The 15045-nt window shown below is 42.0% G+C and overlaps 1 protein-coding gene across 2 annotated transcripts in view; it reads right to left on the bottom strand.

The window, feature by feature from the left end:
- cntnap2b (contactin associated protein 2b) overlaps positions 1 to 15045 on the bottom strand; it is a 40652-nt gene that overhangs the window by 16237 nt on the left and 9370 nt on the right. For both annotated transcript variants that reach the window (XM_027275413.1, XM_010754368.3), the window contains exons 2-6: positions 12945 to 13055; positions 12470 to 12663; positions 10248 to 10395; positions 9666 to 9869; positions 9379 to 9563 (exon numbers count right to left, since the gene is read on the bottom strand). In XM_027275413.1, coding sequence (XP_027131214.1) covers positions 9379 to 9563; positions 9666 to 9869; positions 10248 to 10395; positions 12470 to 12663; positions 12945 to 13055 — 842 coding nt within the window. The remainder of the gene's footprint in view (positions 1 to 9378; positions 9564 to 9665; positions 9870 to 10247; positions 10396 to 12469; positions 12664 to 12944; positions 13056 to 15045) is intronic.

Below are 15045 nucleotides of genomic sequence, written 5' to 3'. Positions count from 1 at the left end.
GACTTCCTCACCCTCCAACAAAACGAAATCATTTCAATCCTTCTGGGAGAAGACAGCTCTGCTGTAGAACTGGCAGCAGATTACATCACTGCATGTCACACATTAAGAAATGTTTCAGTGTAAGACTATTAATCGTTTTATATGTACTTTATTAATAATCTATCTATTTCATTATCACTTATTATTTATTGTTTATTATTTTACACACAAACATAACACACGGACACACACAGAAACATGCACACGCACAACACAATTCTTTTCTTATTTTATTTCTCTTAGGTTTTTTCTATTTATTTAATGTATATGTTATGCTTTTAGCAACATTGTCTGTGACATTCATGCAAATAAAGTAAATTGAATTGGAGAGAGAGAGAGAGAGAGACAGAGCGCTTTGGTAGAGAGACCTAGAGTAACAATAACAAATCAAGTCAAATCAAATTTTATTTGTATAGCCCAAAGTCACAAAGTACATTTGCCTCAGAGGGCTTTACCAATCTGTACAGGGAGTGACACCCTCTGTCCTTAGACCCTCGGTTTGAGTGTAGAAAGAGGAGAGAGAGAGAGGAATTTCCATTTTTCCCACGTTCATGAACACATCAAGTCATTCGACGGTCATTGAACGCAACCTCGCGGTGTGTGAGATGTTTCTCATCACTGTGCGATTGAAAATCCTAGCCTCCAAAGAGTAGCAACAAAAATCCCAAAAACGACACAGTATCTTATCTTTGCTGTTTCGTGTCAAAAGTTCTATTCCAGCATGAAGAAACGGCTAGTGTCTCTGCTAATGTCTCTGCTTTGTTTGAATCAGTCATGAAGCTCCTGGTTGTTACATAAAGACAAAGAGGCTTTGACAGTGAAGTGTGACCTCTTGCTGCGATATATACACCTTTGGGTTTACTTCATTCTGGATCGTCATTGGTGGGTCAAAGTGAATGTGGGGCGGTACTAATAGATTCTCCTGACTCTGATTGGTCGACAGGTGACAGGTGTCAACATCCACACTTTGTTGTTTTAGCCTTAGTAGCACCGCTAGCTGCACCTGCTGCTTCATATTCTTTAATACAGTGGTCCCTCGTTTATCGCGGGGGATACGTTCTAAAAAATAACCCGCAGTATCGAAATCCGCGAAGTAAGTTTTATACAATTATATACGTTTTAAGGCCGTAAAACCCCTAACCACACACACTTTTATACACCTTTTTACACAGCATTTTGTACAGTACTCCCTTAATTAATCAGGACGCAGAACACACGTGCGGTTCTCACTTAGCCAATCAGGACGCAGAGCACACGTGCGGTCTCACTTAGCCAACAGGACGCAAACACAATGCGCGTTCATACTGTACAGTACACTGTAAAAAAAAGCATGCAAAATTACACGGAAAAAAATCGCGAAACAGCGAGTCCGCGAAAAGTGAACCGCGATATAGCGAGGGACGACTGTACAGCTTAAATAAATATTAATAAATTAATATTAATAAATATCCAAGCCCCCCTAAATAATTGGTGGTGTTTTTATAATTTTTTTATAAATTTTTTTTTCTGCCTATTTATGAAAACAAAAGTGGCCAGAACATGAGTGTTAACCAACTAAGCATTAATAAACTGTCGTTCATTTTGAATTATCTCATTCATCGGGTACGGTAGAGAAGCCCCTTCAGTGCGTCATTAACAATCCATTCCACTTTTTCAATAGAGAACGCCCACATCACTGAAATTCCAGTCCATTTTTCCATGCGACCGCTCGACTCACTGCCGCTTGCGTGTTTACCTCTGAAGTACACAGAGCCGAACCTCCACAGCGGCAAGAGCAGAGCGCAAACGCATGGGTGAAGGATGGACATAGAGCCTTTTTTCAAGAAAGTAAGCATTCATCACTGCTGGTAGTAACACTTAGCTAACAGCAGAAAAGTTCCATGTAATTAATAAACCAAAATGTTCCTGTTGAATCCCAGCTGGCCAGCTCTGAAAGTTCCTAGCTGCTGCTAGCTAGTTGAGATGACTTCTGTTAACCATTCCACTATTCGTTTCCTCCTGACCGTGGTCGGGAAACACAGGGGAGATCGTCTCTCCAGGGCCGAAGTAGTTTCTCCGGGGCGAACTCCCAAGATTCGACTCCACACTAGTGGGAGCGCGGCCGGCCCGAAACTTGTGGGCCACATTGGGTTCTAAAATTTGACAGAGGTGCCGGGCCAGGACCTATATTACTGTTATTGATGGTGCTTTGAATGTTAAACACAATCTTTCTGTATGTTATTAACGTCTTTTTAAAACACATTTCAACATCTTTGTGTGTTTTTAAACACATTTGAATATATTTAAACATATTTTTGTTAAAAAAAGCTTCACTTTTTGATTTTTCAAACATGTTCATCTTCAGACGTTTGCAGGCCAAGGAGCCCCAAAAGTTATCGCGCCTTATTGGCAGGACCCAAGCCTGGCCCCGTCTCTGCCAGACCAATAATGAATGTCTTCACCAGTGTGGCAGAAGAAAGAAGACGCGATGTTTGAAACAAGCTGTACAGTCGTCCCTCGCTATATCGCGGTTCACTTTTCGCGGACTCGCTGTTTTGCGGATTTTTTTTCCGTGTAATTTTGCATGCTTTTTTTTACAGTGTACTGTACAGTATGAACGCGCATTGTGTTCTGCGTCCTGATTGGCTAAGTGAGAACCGCACGTGTGCTCTGCGTCCTGATTGGCTAAGTGAGAACCGCACGTGTGTTCTGCGTCCTGATTAATTAAGGGAGTACTGTACAAAATGCGTGTAAAAAGGTGTATAAAAGTGTGTGGTTAGGGGTTTTACGGCCTTAAAACGTATAATAATTGTAAAACTTACTTCGCGGATTTCGATACTGCGGGTTATTTTTAGAACGTATCCCCCGCGATAAACGAGGGACCACTGTATTAAAGAATATGAAGCAGCAGGTAGCAGCTAGCGGTGCTACTAAGGCTAAAACAACAAAGTGTGGATGATTGACACCTGTCACCTGTCGACCAATCAGAGTCAGGAGAATCTATTAGTACCGCCCACATTCACCTTTGACCCACCAATGACGATCCAGAATGAAGTAAACCCAAAGGTAGTATATATCGCAGCAAGAGGTCACACTTCACTGTCAAAGCCTCTTTGTCTTTATGTAACAACCAGGAGCTTCATGACTGATTCAAACTAAAGCAGAGACATTAGCAGAGACACTAGCAGCGTTTCTTCATGCTGGAATAGAACTTTTGACACGAAACAGCAAAGATAAGATACTGTGTCGTTTTGTGGATTTTTGTTGCTACTCTTTGGAGGCTAGAGTTTTCATCGCACAGTGATGAGAAACATCACTGTGGCGTGACGCAATTGATGCAATGAAACAACGTGCGCGGTGATCTGGCCAGGGTTGATGATTCTTTTCTCATTCACACACAATAAACCCACAATGCAGGATATAGGAAAAACACAGGCAAGGAATACATCATACACTGCTCTTTAGCGAAGCTATATACTCTCTAAACTACGGCATCTCACACACGCGAGGTGCGTTCAATGACCGTCGGAATGACTATGATGTGTTCATGAACGTGGGAAAAATGGAAATTCCTCTCTCTCTCTCCTCTTCTACACTCAAACCGAGGGTCTAAGGACAGAGGGTGTCACTCCCTGTACAGATTGTAAAGCCCTCTGAGGCAAATGTACTTTGTGACTTTGGGCTATACAAATAAAATTTGATTTGACTTGATTTGTTATTGTTACTCTAGGTCTCTCTACCAAAGCGCTCTGTCTCTCTCTCTCTCTCTCTCAAATTCAAATTTACTTTATTTGCATGAATGTCACAGACAATGTTGCTAAAGCATAACATATACATAAATAAATAGAATAAAACCTAAGAGAAATAAAATAAGAAAAGAATTGTGTGTGCGTGTGCATGTGCATGTGTGTGTCCGTGTGTATGTTTGTGTGTAAAATAATAAACAATAAAATAATAAGTGATAATGAAAATAGATAGTATTAATAAAGTACATATAAAACGATTAATAGTCTTACACTGAAACATTTCTTAATGTGTGACATGCAGTGATGTAATCTGCTGCCAGTTCTACAGCAGAGCTGTCTTCTCCCAGAAGGATTGAAATGATTTCGTTTTGTTGGAGGGTGAGGAAGTCAGGGATTTTTTCTTTATTTGTAAGTATGGGATTATTTTTGTAGTGTAATTTTGATTTGTCAATCTGACTTCCTCATTTGTCCCATTCCAGGTATTCTTTTCTGGGTTCAGACAGCCCTGCTGTTCTAAATATGCCCTGTGCTGATACGAGTTTAAATCAGACTCTATCAAATGGTTCCAAAATTTGATAGATCTCTTTTTAATTTTAATTAACAGGGGGAATTGGCCTAGCTCTGCTCTGCAGCCGTGGTTTGCAGTTTCTGTTGACTCTGAGTATGTTTTTGGAGAATTCAGGATGCACTCGATAGGGTTTGAGTCCCAGTGCTCTTGTTTAATTAATGGGCCCTAAACCTCAATTCCATAAAGGAAGATTGGTTCAATGACAATTTTAAGCCAGATTTTAATTGGGGGGTTTAATTTGAATAGAACTTTTCGTATGCTGAAATATGCTCTGCGGGCTTTATCTGCTAATGAGCTCACAGCTTTAACAAAACGACCCAAGGCAGTGATAGCTCGGCCAAGGTACATGTACTCCATTCCATGACTCAATGTTGTCTCTCCCAAAGTAAATTTATATATTTTTTGATTGTGATCTTGCTTTTTTCTGGAATATTACAATTTTAGTTTTGTCTAGATTTACGCCGATTGCCCAATTTATACAATAATTATGGAGTATGTCCAGATACTCTTGCATTCCATGTTCTGCTTGTGATAGTAGTACGAGGTCATCTGCATAAAATGGGGCTGGGGAGTTTTTAAGTAATTTTGCCATTTGGTCGATTATATATATATATAAATAATGTATGTGAAAAAAATGCCACATTCGGCTTTCGGTGAAGTGGCCGAATAGTAAGGCCGAATAGTGGCGTGGCGCAATTGATGCAATGAAACAACGTGCGCGGTGATCTGGCCAGGGTTGCTGATTCTTTTCTCATTCACACACAATAAACCCACGATGCAGGGTATAGGAAAAACACAGGCAAGAAATACATCATACACTGCTCTTTAGCGAAGCTATATACTTCTCTCTAAACTAAGGCATCTCACACGGTTTCGGCCGAAAATTTTCATTTAGGTGCATCCCTAATATATATATATATATTTATTAGGGCTGTCAATCGATAAAAAAAATTAACTAATTAATCGCAAAAAATTCTGTAATTAATCGCGATTAATCGCTGGCCACATGTTTTGGACACTCGGGTGAAGAGAGGGGCGGAGCTGTCAACTGATCACCACCTGGTGGTGAATTGGCTCCGATGGTGAGGGAGGATGGCGGTCATACCTGGCAGGCCCAAACGTTCTGTGTCTGGGGGCGCCGTGGAGGTCTCGCCCATCTCTGGGGCTGAGGTCGCTGAGGTAGATGGATGTTGTGGGGCTGTCCTGGTTGACATGTCTCTGCAACATCGCGTGGACATCGGGGGCAGTGCCTCTGGACTGGCAGACCGGGGTGGTGGTTCCCCTCTTCAAAAAGGGGGACCGGAGGTGTGCTCCAACTATAGGGGGATCACACTCCTCAGCCTCCCCGGGAAGGTCTTTTCGGGGGTCCTGGAGAGGAGAATCCGCAAGATTGTCGAACCTCAGATCCAGGAGTGTGGTTTTTGCCTGGTCTGTGGACCAGCTCTATACCCTTAGCGCAGTCCTGGAGGGTGCATGGGAGTTCGCCCAACCAGTCTAGATGTGCTTTGTGGACTTGGAGAAGGCGTTCGACCGTGTCCCTCGGGGAGTCCTGTGGGGGGTGCTCCGGGAGTATGGGGTTCCGGACCCATTAATACAGGCTATCCGGTCCCTGTACTCTCGATGCCAGAGCTTGGTCCGCATGTAAGTCGGACCTGTTTCCCGTGGGAGTTGGACTCCGCCAGGGCTGCCCTTTGTCACCGGTTCTGTTCATAACCTTTATGGACAGAATTTCTAGGCGCAGCCAGACGATCTAGTCCTGTTGGCTTCATCGGAGCGTGACCTTCAGCTCTCTCTGGAACGGTTTGCAGCCGAGTGTGAAGCGGCTAGGAAGAGAATCAGCACCTCCAAATCCGAGGCCATGGTTCTCAGCCTCCAGGTCGGGGATGAGATCCTGCCTCAAGTGGAGGAGTTCAAGTATCTTGGCGTCTTGTTCACGAGTGAGGGAAGGATGGAACGGGAGATCGACCGGCGGATCGGTGCGGCTTCTGCAGTGATGCAGACTCTGCACTGGTCCGTCGTGGTGAAGAAGTAGCTGAGCCAAAAAGCGAAGCTCTCGATTTACCAGTCATTCTACGTTCCTACCCTCACCTATGGTCACAAGCTTTTGGTAGTGAACGAAAGAATGAGATCGCGAATACAAGCGGCCGAAATGAGCTTCCTTCGCAGGGTGGCTGGGCTCTCCCTTAGAGGTAGGGTGTGAAGCTCGGCCATCCGCAAGGAGCTCAAATGGAACCGCTGCTCCTCCATCGAGAGGAACCAGTTGAGGTGGCTTGGGCATCTCGTGAGGATGCCTCCTGGACGTCTCCCTGGTGAGATGTTCCGGGCACGTCCCTCTGGGAGGCGGCCCCGGGGAAGACCCAGGACATGCTGGAGGGACTATGTCTCTTGGCTGGCCTGGAAACGCCTTGGGGTCCCCCTGGGAGAGCTGGATGAAGTGGCCGGGGAGAGGGAGGTCTGGGCCTGCTGAAGCTGCTGCCCCCGCGACCCGTCAAAAACGGATAAAGCAGGAGAAGACGAGACGAGACATCTGCTGTGTGTTTCCAGACATTGCCATTATGAATTTTAATGTTATCTTTATTTTTGGTTGAGTTGATTTTTTTTCCACGGGTTCCAAAAAGAATTTTGGTCTATTGCCTTTTCAATTTTAAGTAATTCATCTTCATTGTATTTGGCCATTTTTTGGTTGAGGGCTGTGTGGTATTCATGGCGCAGTTCTTGGTTTTCGGGATCATTATGTTTCTTGTTTGACAGGTTTCTGAGATGCTTTCTTAAAAGGAAACATTCACTGTCAAACCATTGTTCTTTTGCTTTCTTTTTCTTTGATTTGGCATTTGGTCTTATCATCTTAGACTCTTTTGCTAGTTTTATAAATACCTGATTTAAATCTTCAGTGGCCAAATTTATGCTGTCTTTGTTTAGTAGGTATTGGTTACACAGAAAATGATCTAGCATGGTTTGTATATTAGTGTTGCTAAATGCATTGGTGTAATCAGTGAGACTTTTCTCTGTCCACTTGTAATGTTTTAGGAGAGGTAACAGGTCGTCATTGGGGGCATGTTTCTGGGTATGGGTCTCTGCTTTTTTTAAGGAGGAGCGTGATTTGATTGTGGTCTGATATGGGACGTTGTGGTAAGACTGTTAATGCATTTATACTTTCTGGACAGATATCTGTGATTACATAATCAGAGACACTATTTCCCAATACAGAGCTGTATGTAAACCTGTCCAGAGAGTCTCTTCGTGTTCTGCCATTAACTATGTATAATCCCAGGGCTTTGCACATTTGTAAAACTTCTTTTCCACTCTTGTTTACTATATTATCATAGCTATGTCTATGTGTTGTAACAAAAGGTTGGTATAGAGGGGATACATCAAAATGGTTATTGCCATCCGTATCAATAAAATCTATTTCTCTGCCAGTTCTGCCATTGAAGTCTCCGCATAACAATGCGGAGCCAAGTGACTGGAAGTAAAGGTGTTTCTTTCTGAATTTATGGAGATATCCTTCTGAGTAATATGGTGAGCTTGAAGTAGGTAAATAGATAGCACACAGATAAACATCTTTAGAATTTTAGAATTCAAGAAGTCCTCTGCTGATTTTTAGCCAGATATGTGTTTTTCCTTTTTTGACTGGTAATATATAGTTGTGATGTTCCTGTCTATACCAAATAATTATTCGCCCATTTATCATTTTTATCGTGGGATGACATATTCTTACCGTGGGCAATGTTTTTGACGATACAGTGGTCCCTCGTTTATCGCCGGGGATACGTTCTTAAAATAACCCGCAATAAACGAAATCCGCGAAGTAAGTTTTACAATTATTATACATGTTTTAAGGCCGTAAAACCCCTAACCACACACTTTTATACAGCTTTTTACACGCATTTTGTACAGTACTGCCTTAGTTAATCAAGACGCAGAACACATGTGCGGTTCTCCCTTAGCCAATTTAGGACGCAGAACATGCGCGTTCATACTGTACAGTACGCTGTAAAAAAAAAAAAGTTTTACAGAATTACACTGAAAAAAATCCACGAAACAGCGAGTCCGCGAAAAGTGAACCGCGATATAGTGAGGGACGACTGTATATCGCAAACGATGACATATCACACATTGCTAGTATCTGCATCATCTGACTGTCAACCAGTGAATTCACATACAACAGATACAAAACATTAGTGTGGAATGGAATAAGATGGCTGGCAATGAGAAGTTATGACCAGAACCATGAGAGCTGCTGCTCAGGCTGATGGGAACGATGGTATCAGACACAGCAGTCACACACAAGCAGACTGTCTCATGTATCTATTCCTCATACACAAACACTGAAGCAGCAGTATTATCGGCTATTTTATCAAATTTCACTACAGGGCTGACCTGACAAATATCCACTCAACCTAAATCTTCTATTGCAAATCAGAGAGTGAGAGTACGAGAGGATCCCCACAGTTACACGATACAGGATACATCTGTATTTTTGTCTCTCCATTTTGGACCCATGTCCACACAAAAAGGGACACTTTGGAAAAAAAAGTCATCAGAATGCATCACGATGCAGAGTCATGCTTCTGTCCTGGGGTGGGTGACAAAGGTAATTATAGCTTATAGACTTTTGACATTTTGAGGGTTGAACATCTACCAGCCACTGAGATCAATGTTCACAGAGTGTGAATACAAAGTTCTCACATGTAAAAAGCATTTGGAAAGTTAGCCAGCTTATGGAAGTAGTCTGAAGCCCTGTATAGTTCTGCCCCATATTTCAGTGAAGTACGGCTAAATATAACTGACAGAAAATGAGGGAGACAGAAGTGGGGCATGACATCCAACAAAAATCCGTGGCCTGATGCAAACTGGGTCCTAACACCTCTGCCACTCTGGCATATCTAAGTAGAAAGTTTATAATGCTTGTAAAATGGTTGCCAACTTGAAGGACAGTGGTTTGTTTAGTAGGCTGATGGTTTAAAGGACCACTTTAACTCACAAATCTTTGAACTGGGAGCAAAGTCTGAGATGATGTCATCATGACCCACAGGGAGCCTTTACCTCGTAGTCCAGGTCCAGGTGGTCAAACTCTCCGTTGGTCCTGAACTGCTGAGTGTGGTGGTCCAGAGTGAAGTTGACATTCCTGCGGTAACGCTCTATGACAACTGAGTGCCAGTGGTCATCATCCAGTAAGCTCCCACTGGTCACAGAGGTGTGACCCTGAATTGAACCATATTGGTTGCTGCCTGGAGAGAGCGAGCACATCACACAGACAGGAACAGGCTGTAAATGAATCATGTTGCTCCTGACAGCAATAGATAACACAGACACAGACTTTATATGGCTACCTAAGTTGATGCTGAGCTGTAGCCTCGCCCTGCTCAGCTCCAGGGAAATGTAGTCGCCCTGTTGTCCCTCTCCATAGACCAGGACACCGTCTGCAGCTGTGGTTCGAAACTTTAAAGAGATGACATCCTTCGCAATCTTCATCTTCTTACTCCTAAAGCGGTAGGAGATGACACCATGGCCGTCAAAACTGATCACATCTGCCCCTGGAAGACAGAAACAGGAACACTGTCTTTTCTGCTGAACAGAAAACCTGGGAACCAGGACCATCACATTAGGTGGCTGTGCCTGCTTGCTGTACCATTACCACCTACTCAGTAACAATAACAGAAAACTGTTAGAGCAGTATAGACTTATATCATAACAAAAATGAAGAAACTATAGGAACAGTCAGCTAAAATAAAGTGGACAACTCCGCTTTGTAAACACCAAATCCATCACAAAGAACTGTCCACATACTTTTGGCCACATGATGTCAGGCCTCAGTGACACTGAGAACCTCCCCTCTGTACTATTCATGATCAGAATAATGTCACTGATGGAACACACAGAATAGAATAAACAGCCTGTCCACTTGTACTTACAATATGAGCAGCCATAGAGCTCCAGGCGGACTCCGATGCGTCCCTCCCTGCTCCAGTCCACTGGGATGAAGCGAATGTAGCGAGCCAGGATGGGGTGCTGCAGCTCGTGGCGAACCACACCCTCACTGTTCACATTCCCCTCAAATGTCTAAAACCCACAGAAAACAAACATGCTGCAGGTAGTTTCCTCAGCCAATGTAACAATAAAACAATTTCCTATATGATATATAATTGTGTTTTGGAGTGCTTCATTTTATTTCTTTTGTTTCTCTTGTGCTTTCTTTGTTTTTCTCAGGATCTAAGCATCAGCAGCAGTAACTCATATCTGCTGTCAATCATTCTGTGTTTCTTGCTGTTTTCTGTTTCATTTCTCTTTCCTTTCTTTCTTGCATGTACTGTCTTTATAAACAAGTCTAAGTAACAGCTATCCATCTCCAAACCCTTATTAATTCAGAATATTACAATAAATACTGACAACAGTCATCATATGAGAAAGAACACTGGCAGCTAACTGACATTGTAGTTGCATAGGTGAGACATCCTTTTTCCTTTTTTAACCCTCTTCTCGAATCAGCCTTGGAATGGAACTATGTTGTTTTTTTGCCCATTTTGTACAAATAAAGTTAGAAATACTTTAAAGTAGAAAGTGTGGCTAATATACTAATTTTCTTGGATATTAGTAGCATGATAGGCTGTGTTTATAGACCAGATCTTGGCCCAGATAGTTGGGATTAAATGATCAATGATAGCCCTGAAATGCTCTAATATGACACACTGTTGTCACTGTATAATATTCCCAAACACAGTGAGACAGTGAGACACACCAACGCAAAGCACTTGTCCAAACTGAAGTTAAAACGTAACTTGGATTGTTTTTCACACCAGAATAGTCCAGGGGACTCGACTGGGCGGGGAATGCTGAAAAATTTCAGGCCTTCATTTGGTTTGGTTCACTTTCACACAGCTGGCTTTCTGATCTTTGGTTTGCTGGATAGTCCATTTGCTTTCCCACTGTAAGCGAACCGCACCGGGGTTCACTTGCAAGCGGACCGAGACCCACATTTTTAGGCAGACCAGACTTCACTTGTTTGGTCCACACCAGAGTTCAGATGAGCTTTCACACCTGCACAAACAAACTATCCGAAATGAACTCTGGTTTAAACTCGGTGTAAAGCGGACCGAACACTACCCTTAGACTTCATCACCACAGCTTTGTAGGGAGACAAATGTATTGCGGGAGTACAGAGAAATATGTAAGGTTAACCCAGTGGACGGTGAAGGAATGGCCCACCCTACTCTTACCCTGATATGCTTACCACAGAGCAGTCTCAAACCAACCTCACTCCACATTCCTAACCCTTAACCATTTTTTGCATTAGCTTACTTGTGCAAACAGGAACAGTCGTGTTGCCTTGGTTAGTCAGTCGTACCGTACACATATCTTGAATAGGGATGCACCGAAAATTCGGCCACCGAATATTTTCAGCCAAAAATGGCCCAAAAGTGCATTTCAGCTTTCGGTGAAGTGGCCGAATAGTAAGGCCAAATAGTGGCGTGATGCAATTGATGCAATAAAACAAAATGCGCGGTGATCTGGCCAGGGTTGCTGATTCTTTTCTCATTCACACACCATAAACCCACGATGCAGGATATAGGAAAAACACAGGCAAGAAATACATCATACACTGCTCTTTAGCGAAGCTATATACTTCTCTCTAAACTACGGCATCTCACACATGCGAGGTGCGTTCAATGACCGTCGGAATGACTATGATGTGTTCATGAACGTGGGACAAATGGAAATTCACCGGAAATATAATAAAACTAAATAGTATTTCTTTCAAGAACAAATTAACAGTGATTAAAACAACATGGGCTTTCTAACAGTATAAATGAAATAATAATTATACTAACTGGAAATTCTACTGGAATATTTGAAGGATATTAAATAAACATTTACTTTCTTTGAAAAAACATGCCTACAAATTTATTCTAGGCTATTTATGCAATAGTCAAAAAATAGTGAAAAATTTAACAACCGCATTTTATATTCGGTTTCGGTATTCAGCCAACCATTTAATTTTTATTCGGTTTCGGACGAAAAATTTTATTTCGGTGCATCCCTAATCTTGGATATTTCAGAATTATTCATGGACATTTATCCTCAACAGATAAATGGTTTCCAAGAGTTGGAGATGACGTGACATTAGTTTCTTACTCACCCAGATATTTCCATCCTGTAGATAAGGCCTCCAGTTTTTCTGTGTCTCACTGTAAAGCAACCGATACTTGCTGGTCCAATCAGAGCTACCATAGCGACCCTGTGTCACTATAGTAAAAACCTGTTTCCTAGAACCCAGGTCCACCTGTAACCATTGGTTACGGTCTGTAACCAAGGGCGACCATCCTCCAGCACCTAGTGTTGTGGGCATTGTAATGGGGCAAAGGGTGAAATATGGAGGAAAGGAACAGGAACAGGAGCACAATGTAACTTTAGAAATATGAACCCTGACCCTTAAGAAGAGGGCCTGCCCTATCCATTTGCATATGTAATGTAAATAGTAATTTTCATTTGCATAACCAGAATCATCATTCAATGCTACTCTGGGCAGTGATAAATGAGATGTACAACACAACATGTGCATACACAACAGCAGGAACAATGCAGTACTTCTAAGGTCCATTACAAAAGCATACCTTGTTTCCGGTTGAGTTTGGCGTAACCGGCTCCATATGCTCGGCCAAACACTGATGAACTGGTGAAGGAGCTGTAGGGGAGAGGAGTGGCCAAGCTGTCCTCACATTTCCCTAAAACAGAGAGACTCCTCATAAGTGTCCTTATCAGTGTTTCGATTTTTGTGTTATGTGTTTGAATCTCCACATATGTAATGTGACCAGTGCATAGTTGATGATCAGTAAAGGGAGGACAGAGGATTTGGTGCAAAAATACAGGGCAAAAATACAGGGCATGAAAAAATTGGACTGAATGATTCAATTAGTATAATTGTTTTCTTGTAATGATAACTGAGATTTTATACAGCAATATGTCATCGACATAGAGTCTGATCTTATGCTGCGTGTTTGAATGCCTTTGTTGATGTTCTGGTGAATGGCTGCTAACAGCTCACTGAAGCTGGTGAATAGAGAGGGGGGAGCGGGCATCCTCGCCCTTCCCCTGAGCAGTGTCAAGTTTTCTGACGTTTGCCCAGTGATGACGCTGGGTGAAGGTGCGATGTAAAAAAAACTCCAATTTGTCCAATGTGGCAAATACACATTTCCAAGTGACCTTATCAAAAGCTTTGTGCATCACAGGAGATTATGATTTGCCTCTTTGCTGCTGATTAGAATAATATTACATTTACCAGTTTGCATGGAACAAATTAAAGACAGAGTTTAAGCATGAGCAGATAAAATGTTATTTTCTACTTTGTAATTGGACATATTCTTAGCATAGAGCTGTCTGTGTGTGTATATGTGTGTGATTGTATAGGTTGTCTTTGTTCTTGACAGTTTGGGATGGGGGAAGGGTCACAGCTTTGGACGCGCGCGTGTGTGCGTGTGTGTGTGTGTGTGTGTGTGTGTGTGACAGGTGCAGGGCATAGTAATGTGCTTCCTCATATGCATTACAAAACAACAAGCCAAGTATGTATTATGCAGTTTAAAGGAACATAAAGAGATCATGTGCTTGATGGAGAACCTGAAAAATAATCTCTACACTCCACTGAGAAACACACTCGTTCTTAATTCATGTATTATTTGATCATTTGAACAATACTGTTCTACTGAACCAGATTACATTTAATGAAGAGCTTTGAGCATCCAGTGCCTGTTTTTTATTATTTATTCCTATCATATATCATTTAATATCATAGCATATGATGAGGTTAGTTTAGTTCTTTGTCATTTCTTTTGTTATTCAATTGAAAAATGTAATGAGAAACAGGCAAAAATGAAAATGAATGTTGAGTCAGTGTGTATGTGCAAAGACAGTGTTGATCAATGTGCTCTGGGCCCCTACCGAATGTGACCAGTGATGACTATGACAGAGTTTATTAGTGGACCAAAATATGACAACCCAGAGTTAAGACCACGAGTCTGTCCTACATACTTCTATTAGAACAGTTACTCACCCATTTAATTAAATTAAATAAAGTCATGTCTCAATATACATTAGAGATAACTCTTGTGTCAACTTTAGTCCCAAAATTGATTCTCACTGAGAATGACAGTTGACTATATTGCCCCTCTAAAAACAAATATTATAAAACTCCATGGTGTGACCCCAAACTCTCTCCGCTCTCTGTAAGCCTGTTACTCGTCATTAACAGAGGAACAAACCCAGGTTTCTTTCCAGCACTGTAGCCAGGCTGACAGAGCCATGTTTTCCTTTAGGCCTCAGTAGTAATGACTTCATGAGCTGTCTTAATGATAAAATTATAACTATTAGAGACAAAGTTGTAAGAAAATGCATACAGTACTAGGTAGTACTGTTAAGACAGTGATGAGTCATTGTTTGACCAATAGAAACATTCAAAACATGGTGTCTAGTATTCAGTAAGGTTGTCAGTATACTTATGATAAACAATCATTTTAAGCTTTGCTACAATACTAGTATTAAAAAAAACAATGCTTAATCTCTGTTTTGCTCCATCGGCAAAAAGAAAAAAGTCCACACATATAAGATGCTAATTTGTAGTCCAGCCACAGAGGTATCACCCAGGTGTGTTCAGTACAGTATACTACAGGGGAGGAAGAGGGTGAGGAGATTGTCCACTAGTCAACTGATCACAGACCCTGT

This window comes from Larimichthys crocea, unplaced genomic scaffold, assembly GCF_000972845.2.
Source record: "Larimichthys crocea isolate SSNF unplaced genomic scaffold, L_crocea_2.0 scaffold123, whole genome shotgun sequence".
NCBI lineage: Eukaryota > Metazoa > Chordata > Actinopteri > Sciaenidae > Larimichthys > Larimichthys crocea.
This window is presented reverse-complemented; position numbering and strand designations above follow the sequence as displayed.